Below are 15360 nucleotides of genomic sequence, written 5' to 3'. Positions count from 1 at the left end.
GGTGAGTCAAGCCCAACTTTTTTTTTTTTTTTTTTTTAAGATTTTTTTAAATTTATATGAGTGCACTGTTCCTGTCTTCAGACACACCAGAAGAGGGCATCAGATCCCATTACAGATGGTTGTGAGCCACCATGTGGTTGCTGGGAATTGAACTTAGGACCTCTGGAAGAGCAGTCGGTGCTCTTAACCACTGAGCCATCTCTCCAGCCCAAGTCAAGCCCATCTTGCTGAACAACTGTTTGTACTCAGGTTTCTCTGAAATGCTATATAGCAAGCAATACCAACCACAGTCGCCAACCACTCAGCTCTACTTTCCAGGGGCAGAAACTCCATGGAAAGGAACCTAAAAGTAATGAAACAGCAACCAACATGGTAGCCCGACCAGAGAACAAGGGCAAACTGTGGGCCAAAGGAAGTCTGACAATGCCCTCACGTGAGTTAGTACACAAATAGGCAACGGGAAGCCACACGAGTCAAAACCATCTTGAAATGTGCTCTAAATTGTGGGAATTTCAGCAATCTGCATGTCAAATGTTGGGGATTTTACAAAATTGCCTGGCAAAATGTTAGCCAGATTTCTTAGTAAAATCCAGGAAACTGTTTCTTTTCAAATTTATATTAGGAATGTCGGTTTAATGGAAACTAATGAAAAGATAAAAGGCATGAAGATCAAACTAAAGATGAAAGCGGGGCTCTGGCTCAGTCTAGGGCTGGTGGAGGCTGATCTGGCGGAGGGGCTGAGTCATCACCCACCTGTAGCTCCAGTTCCCACAGGATCCGACACCTCTGGCCTACACAGGCACCTGCACTCATATATGTGACAACTAAAATGACCATGTCTTTTACAAAAATTAAAATTCTGTGGAAAATAGTTACATGTATAAAATGTTCAAATGTATCGATTCATTCATCATCTGTTCCTGTGTTTATTGTCTTGAAAATGATCTCACTTTGGTCTTAAACTCAGTGATCCACCTGCCTCTGTCCCCAAGTGCTGAGATTAAAGGTGTGCACCACCAAGCCCAGCTTAAAATGTACAAAGTTTTATCTCAGGGCATGTTCTCTGTTCAGAAAAATGTCCAAGTTACCTGAGTGTGGAAAGAGGACACAGCCTGAAGGGATAAGAAGACAAGATGGCCGCGGTCTCTCCACCTTCCTTTCAGGATCACGGGAACATGTCTGATATGCTTAAGTATCACCAGCACCAATGGTGGTGAGCAGCTGGCACAGCAGCGAAGAGACACAGAGGACAGGCCTGGAAAAGGGACCCAGACAAGTGGAGGGAAGACACCAAGTGCCTAGAAAAAAATGAAAGCTCCAAGAACGGATGACCAAATCCCAAGGACCGTGTTGCTTTGGTTACTCTCCATATCCAAACTCTTGGCAAGAAAGTACATTCAGAGGGGCTGAGTGACGGCTCTGGTGAGAGGCACTAATCTGGCAACAGACCCATGCCAGGGAAGCCTAACTGCAACTCCAGCTCAGGGGATCTTTTCGTCTCTCAGGGTCCCACACTGAACACTAAAACAAAAGCACTCAGAATGCAGCTCTGCTTACTACCTCCTCGGCAAACTCAAGCCAAGCTACAGTCAGTCCCTTCCTGGACAGCTTCTCTTCAGAATCCCCAGGCCCACAGCTTCATCAGAAATGTGACAGGAAGCACAGACATGCGTTGTGGATATGGTCCAACACTTGTATTATGTTAGTTGGTTTCCAACTGCACAAGAATCTGCATGTAAGATGCTGAGGGTCCCTGCCCCAGTTGGTTTTGATTGGTAAATAAAGGTGCCAGCGGCCAATAGCTGAGCAGGGAGAAAGAGGCGGGACTTTAGGATTCTGTAGCAGGGGGAAAGGTGAAAGACCAGGCCTGAGAAGCACAGGACAGAGAGACAGCCCACATGTAAGAGCTGGGAAAGAGCAGACCCAGGGGGCCCCATGACTGGGTCTAGGGCAGCCAAGATGGAATATAGATTTCAGTGATGATGAATAGGAAACCAGGGGGAAAAGCATGTTAGCCGTGTGGAGGTTTGGGAGTGGTCCAGCCACTGAGCTGTTTAAGACATATTAAAATAGAAGGGGTGTGTGTGGTGTGTGTGTGTGTGTGTGTGTGTGTGTGTGTGTGTGTGTGTGTGCCTTCCATTTGGGAACCAAGAACATTGGAGTGGCCAGTGAGGAACACCAGCTGCTGCAGCCGGGTTGATTTAAGCAGTATTAATTGGCAACTCCAACAGTCCATTGTCTGCCTCCCTGCCTAAAGTACAAACAAGTGTTTTCTGTTGCTTTTGTTTCACTGGATCTTCAGAGGGTGGAACATGTGTACAGCACTGTGTTTCTGTGAAATAAACAGATGATAGACTACGACACTGTACACAAATATCTAAAGTTGACAGGTAGGGGAAGTGCTCTTTGGACTGCTGTGTGGGCCTCCAGGAGGACCACGATCACACATCATACTGTAAGAAACAATGTCTGGCTTCATCACCCCTGCTGAATATACAAAGGCTTGTATAAAATAAAAGGGAGCCCACCATTTTGCTCCAAGCTCAGTCAGGGATTTCTAGTAATGTCAGAAGGGCTAGCAGCAGGGTTTCCCAGCACAACCTGTGGTAACTCCAATGCCAGGGCATCTGACAGACTCCACAGACATCCAAGGGCACAGAGTAGGCAAGAATTCCACGAGCACACATTCCGGTAAAAAAAAAAAAAAAAAAAAATCATTCAAGGCCAGCCCTGTTCTAGGTCTAGAATCAAGTTCTAGGACAGCAAGAGCTACAGAGAAACTGTGTCTCAAAACACCAAATAAATAAAATAAAATCTCAAAAAGAAAAAGACTACAGATACTTTTTAAGTTGAAATACCATGATCCTATAGCGCCCACAGGTGAAAGGCTATCCTTTCAGTATAACATGCCCGCCACGGGCTTATATGTTTCTTGGTTCTTAGGCTGGCACTGCTTAGGCAGTTGCAGAACTTTGGCCTGCAAGGCCCAGCTGGGGTAAATAAACCAACTGGGACAGGCCTTTGAAGGTGCCAGACCAATCTTAACTTCCAGCCTGAGTTGTGCTTTCTGTCACACAGACAGAACCTTATCGCCTCACCATCCCCTCCGAGATGGGCTGCACTGCAGAAAACAGCAAGCCAAAATAAATCCTTGCGACCTTAAAAAAATGTTATCCAAGTCAGGTTGGAAACTGTAGGCTGTCACTCACTGTCAGCACCAACAATAAAGAACTGCCTCAACAGCGCTTTGTAAGGACTCCTGGAGTTGACGCAGTCTTCCTTGGTGCCATGCCCGCAGCACAGCAAAGGGCTCCTTTATCAACTCATTCTGAACAGAGAAGGAGTCCAACAGTCTGGCTGCTTCTCATACTGACTGAAACCACAGCCCAGGACTTGACTGCCTTTATTTTATGCTTAAAATACAGACATAAAGGGGGAGTAGGGGAGATCAGGTGAAAAGCAGACTATGCCAAAACGAATACTTGAAATTCCAGCCAGAGTTAAGACCAGCAGGAAAGGGCCAACTAACGTCTGAAGGAAATAACTACAAAACGTCTGATAAAAGTCTAAATGAGTGGTATCTCATTAGCTTCAAAGTTTCTGTGTAATCTTCAAAACACCTGGCTTCCATGTTGTCAGGTATGTTTCCACATACAGTGGGTGAGTCTGAAGATGTGTCCTCCATGCCTGTGAAGGAGATGCAGCTTCTACTGGAACCGAGTGGAGAACTTAGGTGACACCGGCACAGTCAGAGGCAGCTCGCTGGACTTCACCTCCACTGCCGCGTACTTGCGTATTGGATTTGCCTTGTGCACCTGCAGAGTGAGGAAGCGGTGCTGCTGAGGTGGACACCACACAACTATGTGCATTTGTTCCGTCAGTTAGGGGAGAAAGCTTGGACAGGTTTATAGATCCAATTCAAGGTGTCTACTGTTACGTGCATGCACGCACACATACATATATGCACGCACAGACTTTGAATAGCAGACAAAAGCTATGTTAAACATTTGTGACAGAAGCTGGAGAGATGGCTCAATGGTTAGGGGCACGGATTGCTTTTCCAGGGGATCCATGTTCAAGTTCCAGCATCCACATGACTGTTCACAACTAGGTAACTCCAGCTCCAGGGCATCTGACAACCTCTTCTGACCTGAGGGCACTGGGCTACATGCTAGCAAACATTCATATGCATAAAATAATAAATAAGGGGGCTGGAGAGATGGCTCAGCAGTTAAGAGCACTATCTATCTTCTAGAGGTCCTGAGTTCAATTCCCAGCAACCACATGGTGCTCACAACCATCTGTAATGAAATCCAATGCTCTCTTCTGGTGTCTGAAGACAGCTGCAGTGTACTCACATACATAAAATAAATATATTAATTTAAAAAACTGCTAGACTTGCTGAGCAGTGGTGTGCACACCTTCAAATCCCAGCCCTCAGATCTCTGAGTTTGAAGCCAACATAGTCTACAGAGTCAGTTCCAGGGCAGTTAAGACTACATAGAGAAATCCTGTCTCCAGGTGGGACAAACTGCCAGAGTAAAATTTTAAGCTTCTTTGAGTGACTCTTAGTATTCAACAAAATAACAAACAAAAACAAAAGGCAGGAGAGAACTAATCAAAAAGGGCATCGCAGTTGGGGAGGCAGGGTGCCACCATCCTTGTGAAGAGCTCAGGGTGCCACCATCCTTGTAAAGAGCTCAGGGTGCCACCCATCCTTGTGAAGAGCTCAAGATCAACCCTGGAGTGAGCCAACATAACACAGTGATAAGCAGCACTGATTAACAGGATGTTGCCACTGCCCTACACTGACAATTGCTGAAGAAAAAATGTATACTGGGAACAAAGTCAACAGGCAGGTACCTGCGGGGAAAATAAGTGCAAAGAAGTGGGGGCTGGTTTTCAAGATGGCCCAGGAGAGACTGTACTGTTTGCTTGTTTGCACTCGCTATCAGTGTGGATGCTGACTAGTTTGTCCCGGCTCCACCAGAAAACAGAACAACAGAGACAGACTAGGGCTCGTGAGTGCCTATACCACCCAGTAGATTACCAGCTCTTTCCGGAGCCTGGCTAGCTCCTCCTTCTGCTGCTCCTCTTCCTGCTGCCTGATTTCCTCCAGCTGCTGCAGTTTCCAGGCCTCCATTTCAGCCATTTTCTTCTCCAGCTCCTGCCGCTCTTTGGCTCTCTTCTCTGTAGCCAGCTGAAAAGGTTCCTGAGCTAGAGAACCAGAAGGGTTCTCTGAGCACAGAAACAAAGACAATACTGATACACATGCAGCATTCATGAAGCTAGTTCCCACCCAGGACTAGGCCAGGAGGACAGGGAAACACCGAATGAAGCTACACTCCCATCAGTGAGACAGGCGAGGGGAGGTCGCTTGTTCAGCCCTGCAGGCTGCTCTCCTACACAGCTATTGTAGGACAGAAGAAAACGAATCCCAACTTCCTGCTTTGTTGTCCAATGCCTAAGAAACCAATCTTTGTGTACAGAAAGAAATCCCAACCCCCTTCCTTCATCCACTTGCTCCATTCTTGGGTGTGGACAGCCTGTGACTGTCACCACAAGGACAGCTGTGTCTGCCAAGACTCCTGTTCTATCAGTCTGCCCCAGCATACTTGACAATGCTCACAGGCAGCTACTGACTCCACAAGCCAAAGGCTGGCTCTAAGGGAACAAAGTGACCATCCCTCAGACAAAGCATTTCTTGTTGACATAGCATTATTCTGATACAACTGAGTCCTAGCAACCCCTTTGCAAAGTTTGACATTTTGTGTCAACCCCCAAAAGAGTACATTAAAAAAAAAATACTACCAGCAACTGATTTTTTCTCTTTCTTGGGAACAAAGGGCTCTTGGAAGATGACGGTGTTTGGACGAGCCTTGAAGCAAGCTGCTTCCTTCTGCTGCTTCTGTTCTTCCTCCAGCTGTTAGAAGGAAAGTCTGTCAGACATTGGCATCCAATGTTGCCTGACTACTGCAACAGTAACACACATCCGGGAGGTTCTGAACTCTGTGACTACAAAGATATCCCTTTATTTCTTTGAAGTGAGTAATTAGACCCAGAGGCTCGATTAAACCCTGGTTAGTGTTTGTTCTGAGGTGAGACAGAACGCCAATTATATTAATCTATAACTAATCACTTGTCTTTTATCACCTGTTATGATAAATAAAAAGCAATTATATATACTATGTTGAAAAAACAGCCTGTTTTATTAAGAACCAATTCTACCAACCAATTTCTTACCAAAAGCACTAACTTAATTGATGAGATCTCACAGAAACTCCTGACTGAGAAGGAGTCTCACATTCCCCAGACTACTAAAGGAGAGATGAGCAAAATTCAGCCTGCTGGCCAAATGCAACTTGAACTAAGAATAGTCTTTACATGTTCCAAGGATCAAATATACATACAGGGGCAAGGGAAGGCAGGGAGAAAATACCTGACAGAAGTCAGATGTAACCTATAAAACCTAAAATAAATATTGCCTGGCCTTTTACAAGAAAACTTGATATGACTCCTGGTTTACATAGAATATATCAAAATAATCAAATTTGACACCCCAGATGATTTCAGTATAGTGAATCTACCAGTCCAATCTATAGGCCTGCAACCTATATATAGGTTTGCTCACCCACCTACCTACCCATCAACCAACCTACATCCAGCATTTCAGCTGCTCCCCATTCCTACCTGGTGCTTCCGTATCTCAGCCTTGTAGGCGCCTCTCTTGTCTGTCTCCAGGGAGAAAGGCTCAGCCTGAGTCACACTCTTCACTTTTTTCTCTGGCAGGTTAACGGTGTCAAAATGGGGCACAGGAAGTGCCTTGAACTTGGGCACCTAATGATAAAGAAAAAAATATAAGAGCAATATAAGGAACTTTCATCAATGGGAAGGACAAGAAACCCTATCCTGCTTATAATCCCAGCACATGGAAGGCAGAGCAAGGGAACAACCACAGATCCAAAGCCAGTCTGGTCTACACAGCAAAACCAACTGCTCAAATCAACCAACTAAACAAACAAATGGGGGAAGGATTCCCTCTGAGGGATCAAAGACCAGTGTTCTACAAATTACAGAAGTGAAACACCTACCTCCCCTTTCTGCATTTCTTTTATTTTTTTCTCCTTCTGCAGCTGGCGTTCTTTATCCCGGGTATCAAATGAGAAAGGGCACAGCTCCACACTTCTTGCCTCTGGGATATGGGGCTTATAAGGCACCCCATAATGTGGCACAGGTTGGGCTTTTATCACTACTGGTTTTTCCTCTTCCTAGAAGAGAAAGCACAGCTTAGAAGCAGACTCCTCATCCTTCCCTGCTCACCCAGCTTAGAATGAGGGCTTGGAGAGCACCGTATGGTATAAGGCACTGACAGTACATATCACTTAGCACCAGATGGCTTTACTTTCAAAAATAGACAATGCCCATTCAGTGACCATATCATGGGTCAAAGCAATGTAAGAGTATTGGGTAAACGACTAACACAGTAACTCTTTAAGCATCTCAAGTTCCTCACAGGAATGTTGGAATAACTAAATGACATCAGACAGGTAAAATGAAGACTTGAAAGGTTCTGAGTAAGCACACTTACACCTCAGACTCTGACTCAGACTCCACTAAAACATGTGACAGATATTAATGGTTGCCAAACCCAGAGTAGGACCAAGTAAGTTGTTTGGGTTCAAGCTAGTAACATAAGATTACCAAGTATTTTAGTTTCAGCTGATCCTATAAAAAGGTTTATGCTGAGATCTGCTATAAAATTACCCCAAGTCTGGATATTTATAGATAAAATAGGAGATGTAATAAGAAGCTAGCATGATCAATGATGACAATTCACATCTTACAGTCCCATAACTCATCACCCTCAGTCACCTTTGTGACCCTGAGGTATCAAGGACAATACAATGTAATTGCTTCTTCAGACTCTATCCCATTATCACTGAAAGTTGAGTCACCTTAGCCAGTTTCAGGGCTCAGAGGAACAAAACAAATAGATGGTCAAACATTCATATCATTCTTACAGACAATTCCAGACGAGAGCTGATTGCCTTTGAGCCCCATTAAATATAAAGAGTGATAAAGACTCAGACTGGTCATGAAAGAGGAAAAGAAGACTCCCTCTTCCCAGGAAGTCACCTCATCTGCTTTGATGGGCACTCGGATCCTGCTCTTCAATGCAAAAACTGGTGATTTAGGGACAGTGGCTGGAATTACTTTCTTTTCAGGAACACCCTGGAAGAAGTGTACAACTCAATTAGACATCCCAGAACAATTTCTAGTATGCTACATAAAATACTAAAAACCAGGCCAGGAAGATAAAATGCAGATGAGGGGCCATTTGCTAAACAAGCCTGACTTGTATTTGATCCCATAACCCATGGTAGAAGGAAAGAACTAAACCTCCCCCTCCACCCCTGCGCGCGCGCACGCACGCACACGCACGCGCACACACACGCGCACACACACACACACACACACTTAAAAGATCACATGCCAAAACAGTAGCCTCCATGGTTGATGTCCACAGGCCTTTACAAGTCCCACTCTCGGAAACCCACACTGACAGATGTAGTATTTATTTACACATTAACCTATGTGTATCTTTCCAGACCCCCATGCTCAAGACTTTCATCATTTCTCATCTCTGCCTCATGCTCTTGGCTACTCAAGCCCATCTCTCACTGTCTTTACCCCCTGTCAATCTCAGTGTGAAACAAAGAAAAGGAAATCCCTTTCTCTAACATCTTACATAACAACTTTTCCTTCCACAAATCATGAGGATTGATTCCCACTGCAAACTGTCTGCATGGCTGCTTCTTAGGGGCTTTGACTGCTCCTCTTTGTACCACAAGCAACCACATCACACTCACTGCATCTCCTGCACACTGTAAGGGTGGACCTTTGCCAAGAGGGGAGGCTAGGAGAGAGCAGCAGATCCCCTGTAGCAAGCTCCAGAGGCAGGCCCTCAGCTATGCTTTGAGATTCTAGGGCTGAAAGTTAAGAAACTTCATCTTGGTTCTGAAAACAATGTTTTTTTATGGGCAAGCCACATACCCTCTTTTTAATGCCAAGTTTTCTAAAAAAAAGAAGACAGAAAAGAATACATCTAAGCTAGCACATGCCTTTAATCACAGCATGTGGGAGGCAGAGGCAGGTGGATTTCTGTGACTTCTGGGCTAGCCTGGTCTATACAAGGAGTTCCAGGACAGCCAAAGTTACATAAAAATTTAAAAAGAACAAAAGGAAGGAAAAGGAGGAGGGAGGAAAGGGAGAAGGGGAGGGAGGGAAGAAGGGAGGGAGGGAGGGAGGGAGGGAGGGAAGAAAGGAAAAATACATCTAATGTCTGTTTTATTCATTGCTTCTCTAGAAACTAAGAATGAATTGAAATTAGTGAAACTGATGAAAGCTACAAATAGCTTGTGTCAATAACCTCAGACATTAACATGAATTGTGATAACAATGAGATATATGGGACAGAACCATATAGTGTTTAAAGAAGTGACAGGCTCATAGCCCAGTTACATATATTATATACCCTGGTGGTCCCTTGTTTTTAAAACAGAAATTAAGAGCAGAGTCTCTTAGAGTTGTTATGAGAAGTAAAATGTAAAACTCAGGACAAGGCAGGCATGGCTGTGCATGAGAGGACAGGCAGGGCTCTCTGAGTGTGAGGCCAACCAGGGCTACATGAGAAGAGCCTGACTCAAAACAAAACCCCAAACACGCTAGCACAACACACACACTCAAAGGTATAGTATTACTATCAATAGTGCAACTGCTTACTGTGTCAGGACCCTAAGCTCTTCACCTGAGCCCTCACTGTCCTCAATTCAACAAATCAAAATACCAAGACTGGGAATCTATGTATGACTTGTTCCAAAGGATTCTGAAAAGCAGCTGACCAGACAACACTCTCCTTCAACAACCCACTGTTTCAGTAACACCTTCCCTACACACACACACACACACACACACACACACACACACACACACACAGAGAGAGAGAGAGAGAGAGAGAGAGAGAGAGAGAAACAGAGAGAGAGAGAGAGAGAGAGAAACAGAGAGAGAGAAACAGAGAGAGAGAAACAGAGAGAGAGAAACAGAAAGAGATGAAGCTAGACACAGAGAAAGGTATATGAAAAAGCTTTCAGTTAAAGAAAAAAATGATCATTTTATTTCTAGGCACAATCACCACACACACACACACACAGAGTTTTGAAAGTATACTATGAGTTAATATATCACAGCTTCACTCATGGATGACTCTGAAACAAGCAAAGGGAAAGATGACAAGCCATAAGTCAGGCACAGTGGCATCAATCTGTAGTACCAACTACTAGGAGGCTGATGTAAAGACAGCTCTTCAGTCTAGATGTTTAAGACAAGCCTGAGAAACAAAGCAAGGCCCCATCTCAAAGGAAAACTTAACTATTTAAATAGTGTATGGTGTGCTAGTTTATATTTTATGAGACTTGAACATGTAGAGATCTTGGTTATCTATGCAAGGTTCTGAAACCAATCTTGCAGAAACTGAGGGGTGACTGAACATGAAAAGAGGGACAAGTGCCAGCCATCACAGCAACACAATGACAGCAAGAGGAAGTCAGCTGTACTGCACATGCTCAAAGGCTGCCTCCTCCTCCTCTGGGTGCTCACAGCTTCCTTCTTCTGCAGCCCTTTAAGCCCCATCTCTGTGGAGCACATGTCTCAATCAGTCTATTAAACTCATGCTGCCTCTCTCACTAGACTTGAAGTTCTAAGACCAAAATCCAATTCTGCTGCATCTCTTTGTCATCTCCAGTGATATGCTGGTGTCCGGCTCACAGGATCAACTTGAACATTTCTGGGTGATATTCAGTCACAGGCACGTCACCTCTGCCAGCCCCAACCCCTCAAGTATTCTTACCACAACATCTTCCAAGATCTTAGTAGGGCAAGGTCGGGAATGAAATTCAAATTGTTCATCTTCTGTTTTTTTCTTTGACTCTCGCTCATGAATTCGTTTCTCAATTTCCAAATCAAAGCCAACAGGCTGAGTAGGAGGCTTAACTGGTGGTCTCTTGGGCAAGATGGGGCCACCTTCAAAAATCCTGGGATCAAGTTCCCGTGCTTTGAATTTGTATCTGCAACAAGGAAATTTAGGTAATAAACACAAAAGGCTTTTTAAATTAAATAAAAACTACACAAAGTATAACAAAACCTACAAATAAGCACTAAGATGATCTACCATAGACACAATCTCTCCTCTCCAGAGCCATATTCTCACCTCCTGAGAAAAGAGTAAATGATACAACCTGAGATCCTACTGGGGCTCAGGGCTCTATGAGTGCAAGCACCTGTAATTCTAACACTTGAGACAGAGACAGGAGGACCAGAAATTCAAGTTCCCAAACTTTGCGGGGCTGGAAAGATGGCTCAGGGGTTAAAAGCACTGGCTGCTACTCCCAAAAAATTCCCAGGACCCACACGACAGCTAACAACTATCTGTCTGTAACTCCAGTTCCAGAGGCTCCAAAGTCCTCTCTGGCCTCCATGAGCACCAAGCATACCAACAGTACATAGACATTATATGCAAGCAAAACTCCCACAAATAAAATAAAATTTAAAAAAATATATCAAAGTCATCCTTGGCTAATAGCAATTTTGAAGCCAGTTAGAGATACATGAAACCTTGTCTTCAAAAACAAAACAAACAAAAGAGCCAACAGATAAGGCTAAGACTGGTGATGGCATGGTCTGTAATTCCAGCAACTGAGGCAGAGGCAAGAGATTAGGTTAATTAACACACACCTGAACTACACAGCCAGCCCAGTCAAGTTAGTCAAGTTAGTTGACTAACTTAGTGAGACTACCTGAAAACTCAAGTTTTAGTAACTAAAAAGGACTGCAGTTTAGCTCAACAGCATTGTTTGTCTTACATGCACAAGGGCCCTGGATTCACCCTACAAAGATCTGGGAAAGTCTAGGGAGACAAGTTTCAATGCTGACTACAGTAAGTTCCAGGTTCTTCCAAGAGTAAAGATGCAGATCCTTGGACAGTCAGGAAGAGATGAGTCTACCTACACTAGCCTTATCCTTAATTAGAATCCAAAGGTAAGCTCTGCCACCACCATTCATTTGGGTATTTATCAGATTCTGCTCCAGGGCACCTACATAGTCCCACTTTCAGTCACAGAGACAGGAGCATAGCCAACAGAGCCACTAAATGGCTTGCATTTTTCATGAAAAGGAAACAACCACCACCACCCCACAGGACTGAAATCGAGCAAGCAAGCACTGCCAGCCTTCCTCAGACACTGCCCGTGGGACTTACTGCTGCAGCTTCTCAAGCTCCTCGGCCTCCTGCTCGGCTGCACTTTTGCAGGTCACAACCCTTGCACGATATTTGGTCTGCAGTATGGGTGTCTGGGGGTCTCGTGCAATCTTGTTCACAGGCTTGGAGGATAACAAACCTGTAAAAAATTAAAAAAACAAAATCACAGACATCTGCTTAGCTCCCCCATGATCTAGGTCATCTGTAAGTGTTAACCCAACTGAATAGAAATGGACAAACCAAACAACCTGTTTATCTATGCTCAACTCAGCTTATGCCACTCAACCTGACAACGTTCCCTCCCTTCCTCCTATCATCCTTATTGAAGGATAGTATCTGGGTGAATTTTTCTACCATCTCTGCACTTAAAATCCAGCCATGTCTGACGGGGTCCTTGCCACTGTATAGGCCTTTCTATGGAGAACACCAACTATTTTGCTTGTTGTTAACAATGTTTTTCTTACAATTTTAAGACACCAGAACTTTGCAAACTATGAGTAATGAATTTCACAAAAACATTTGTATCAGCATCTGTATCCACATCTAGGCCACTACTCATAGCAAATCAAATGGTGAAGTCAGGCATGGCAGTACATACCTGTAATCCTGGCATTTAGGAAGCTAAGCAGAAGGGTCAATAGTTTATGGCTACTACATTTTAACTTTCAAATCAACCTCACGAGGAGGAAACGGGGTTATTCAGATAGTCATTGGGGAAAGTTACAGAGAGTTAGAGGCAAAGTGGGGGAGAACAACTCTGCCAACACAGCATTATTTAGAGCAGTGGTTCCCTGTATAGGGTTACATTTAGAAAATGCCACAGCTTGGGCCAGCTCTCTAATCAGTGGGGCGGCTCTGCTTAGCTCTGGCCACCATGTTCCACACTAGAAGTGGCCAGAAGCCATGCATGCCACAGAGGCCAATCGTGCTACAACTAGACCCATGAGACACTAACATGGGGGATGGCTCTGCCAATCCACCACGATGCATCCACAGAGCTCAGCTGAACCCCAGACGATATCTGCCATCCTCACAGTACAAGGTAGAATGAAGACTCTTAATGCATAAAGACTATCCAATGAATTTATGTATTTGGAAATATTCAAATAACAAGATGCCCACACAATTAGAATTGTTACCCAGTATCTAACCTTTTGATAGAAGTTGCTACCCAGGACTGCTTTTGACCCATCCATCTTCCTCCATGGTCAATAGCCTCCTTCTCCTCTTCCTCTTCTCTCTCTCCCCTCCCCCTCCTCTCCGGTTGTCCTCCCAACACTTCCTCTCCAGCCGTCCTCCTCCCTCTCTTCTCTCCCTCAAACCTTTTTTGCTCCACCTCCCCTTCTACTTCCCAATCACCAAGCTCCACTGTGAATACAATGTAGCAGAATAAATATCCTGCTACAGTTCCCTACCTTCTTAATGCTGTGACCTTCTAACACAGTTCCTCCTGTCATTGTGACCCCAACCATAAAATTACTTGTTGTTACATCATAACTATAATTTTGCAATTGTTATGAATTGTAATGTAAATATCTGTGTTTTCTGATGGCCTCAACTCACTGGCTGAGGACACTGATTCAGAGCATTATGAACACTTACAGAAGGCATGGTTTCCCTGGTCAGTAACAAGCCTGTAGATTTTCATGAGGAATTCTCCTATCTAGACCTTACATAACAGTGAGAAAAATTATTATCTAATTCATTTATTGGCTTCTCTTTTGAAAAAGAGTCTATGAAGCCTTGGCTAGGTGGCAACAATTCTATGAGGATAAAAAAATTCACTCCTTATACTATAAAATATTAGACTACATTAACAATACTGGGAAATATTGTATTTAAGGTTGAGAACGTAGCACATTGGAAAAGTGCTTGCTAGCATGCACAAGGTCTTAGGCTGAGTCTCCAGCACTGCCAAAAGAGAAATATTACATTTAAAGCAACTCATGTGGCCACCTAAAGCAAAGTGCTAAACAATAGGAAACAGGAGAGATATGTACATACCTCAAAACACATCCTGTTTTACTCAAAATACTAGCCACATTTGGTTTTGTTTTGAGACCAGTCCTGTGCAGCCCAGGCGCCCTGGAAATCACTATTTAGACAGAGCTGGACTTGAGCTTCTACCTCCTTCTGGGGTTAGAAGCATTTATCACCCACCCAGCTTTGTCATATTTTTCTGATAACATATTTTACATTATTTTCCATCTTTAGGCTTTCTTAATCTTCTTGTAGAAATTATTTTCATAAAGACAGAAACAATTAAAATCCTTTCATCTGTTCACTACCAAATCTGTATAAACTTATCAGCATCTGCACCTGTTCACCTCACACTACTACTCTGCCTCTGAAGAATTATTTATGTATTATGAGTTTACTGTAGTTTTCTTCAGACACACCAGAAGAGGGCATCAGATCCCATTACAGATGGTTGTGAGTCCCCATGTGGTTGCTGGGAATTGAACTTAGGTCCTCTGGAAGAGCATTCAGTGCTCTTAACTGCTGAGCCATCTCTCCAGCCCCCTACTCTGCCTTTAAACAATCATCCCTGCTGTGCCAACGACTAGAGAACTTCTGGCCAGCAAGGCATGGAGAGGAAACTTACTCTCATCCTTCTTGTTCCTCAGATGGTATCTATTAGGGGTTCGTTTGTGGAAAGCTTCAACCTGCTGTGCAATGGGCACATATGTAGAAGCTGCTTCGTCAAATGTTCTTTTCTTTCCTTTGGACAGATTGAAAGGCTTAATGATAGTACATCCTCTGGTTCCTCGGGCCTGTTAAGAGAAAAGTTGTTCAGCAAATGAAATGAGAGCTCCTGTGAACCCATACGCAGCACAGGTGCTCAGCCAGAGCCCTTACACTAGTTTATCAGACCTTCATCATGTTCCTTCTTCTGAAAAATCTGGTACTTAGAAAACTGTTTTATGGGCTGGAGAGATGGCTCAGTGGTTAAGAGCACTGACTGTTCTTCCAGAGGTCCTGAGTTCAATTCCCAGCAACCACATGGTGGCTCACAACCACCTGTAATGGAATCTGATGCCCTCTTC

At 44.1% G+C, this 15360-nt stretch overlaps 1 protein-coding gene across 11 annotated transcripts in view; it reads right to left on the bottom strand.

Moving 5' to 3' along the window:
• Window positions 1-3386: 3386 nt before the first annotated feature.
• The window catches only part of Tpx2 (TPX2 microtubule nucleation factor), a 41999-nt gene continuing 30025 nt past the window's right edge, over window positions 3387-15360 (bottom strand). For 9 of the 11 annotated variants that reach the window (XM_034496961.2, XM_034496959.2, XM_034496962.2 and 6 more), the window contains 9 exons: window positions 14919-15087; window positions 12314-12452; window positions 10907-11123; window positions 8137-8232; window positions 7092-7268; window positions 6691-6837; window positions 5812-5923; window positions 5051-5238; window positions 3387-3815 (listed from right to left, as the gene is read on the bottom strand). In XM_034496961.2, the coding sequence (XP_034352852.1) occupies window positions 3708-3815; window positions 5051-5238; window positions 5812-5923; window positions 6691-6837; window positions 7092-7268; window positions 8137-8232; window positions 10907-11123; window positions 12314-12452; window positions 14919-15087 (1353 nt within the window). In that variant the 3' untranslated portion in view covers window positions 3387-3707. The remainder of the gene's footprint in view (window positions 3816-5050; window positions 5239-5811; window positions 5924-6690; window positions 6838-7091; window positions 7269-8136; window positions 8233-10906; window positions 11124-12313; window positions 12453-14918; window positions 15088-15360) is intronic. The other 2 variants (XM_076929996.1, XM_076929995.1) reach the window with 1 other exon arrangement.

The sequence above is a fragment of the Arvicanthis niloticus genome, chromosome 2, assembly GCF_011762505.2.
Source record: "Arvicanthis niloticus isolate mArvNil1 chromosome 2, mArvNil1.pat.X, whole genome shotgun sequence".
In the NCBI taxonomy this organism is placed as follows: domain Eukaryota; kingdom Metazoa; phylum Chordata; class Mammalia; order Rodentia; family Muridae; genus Arvicanthis; species Arvicanthis niloticus.
This window is presented reverse-complemented; position numbering and strand designations above follow the sequence as displayed.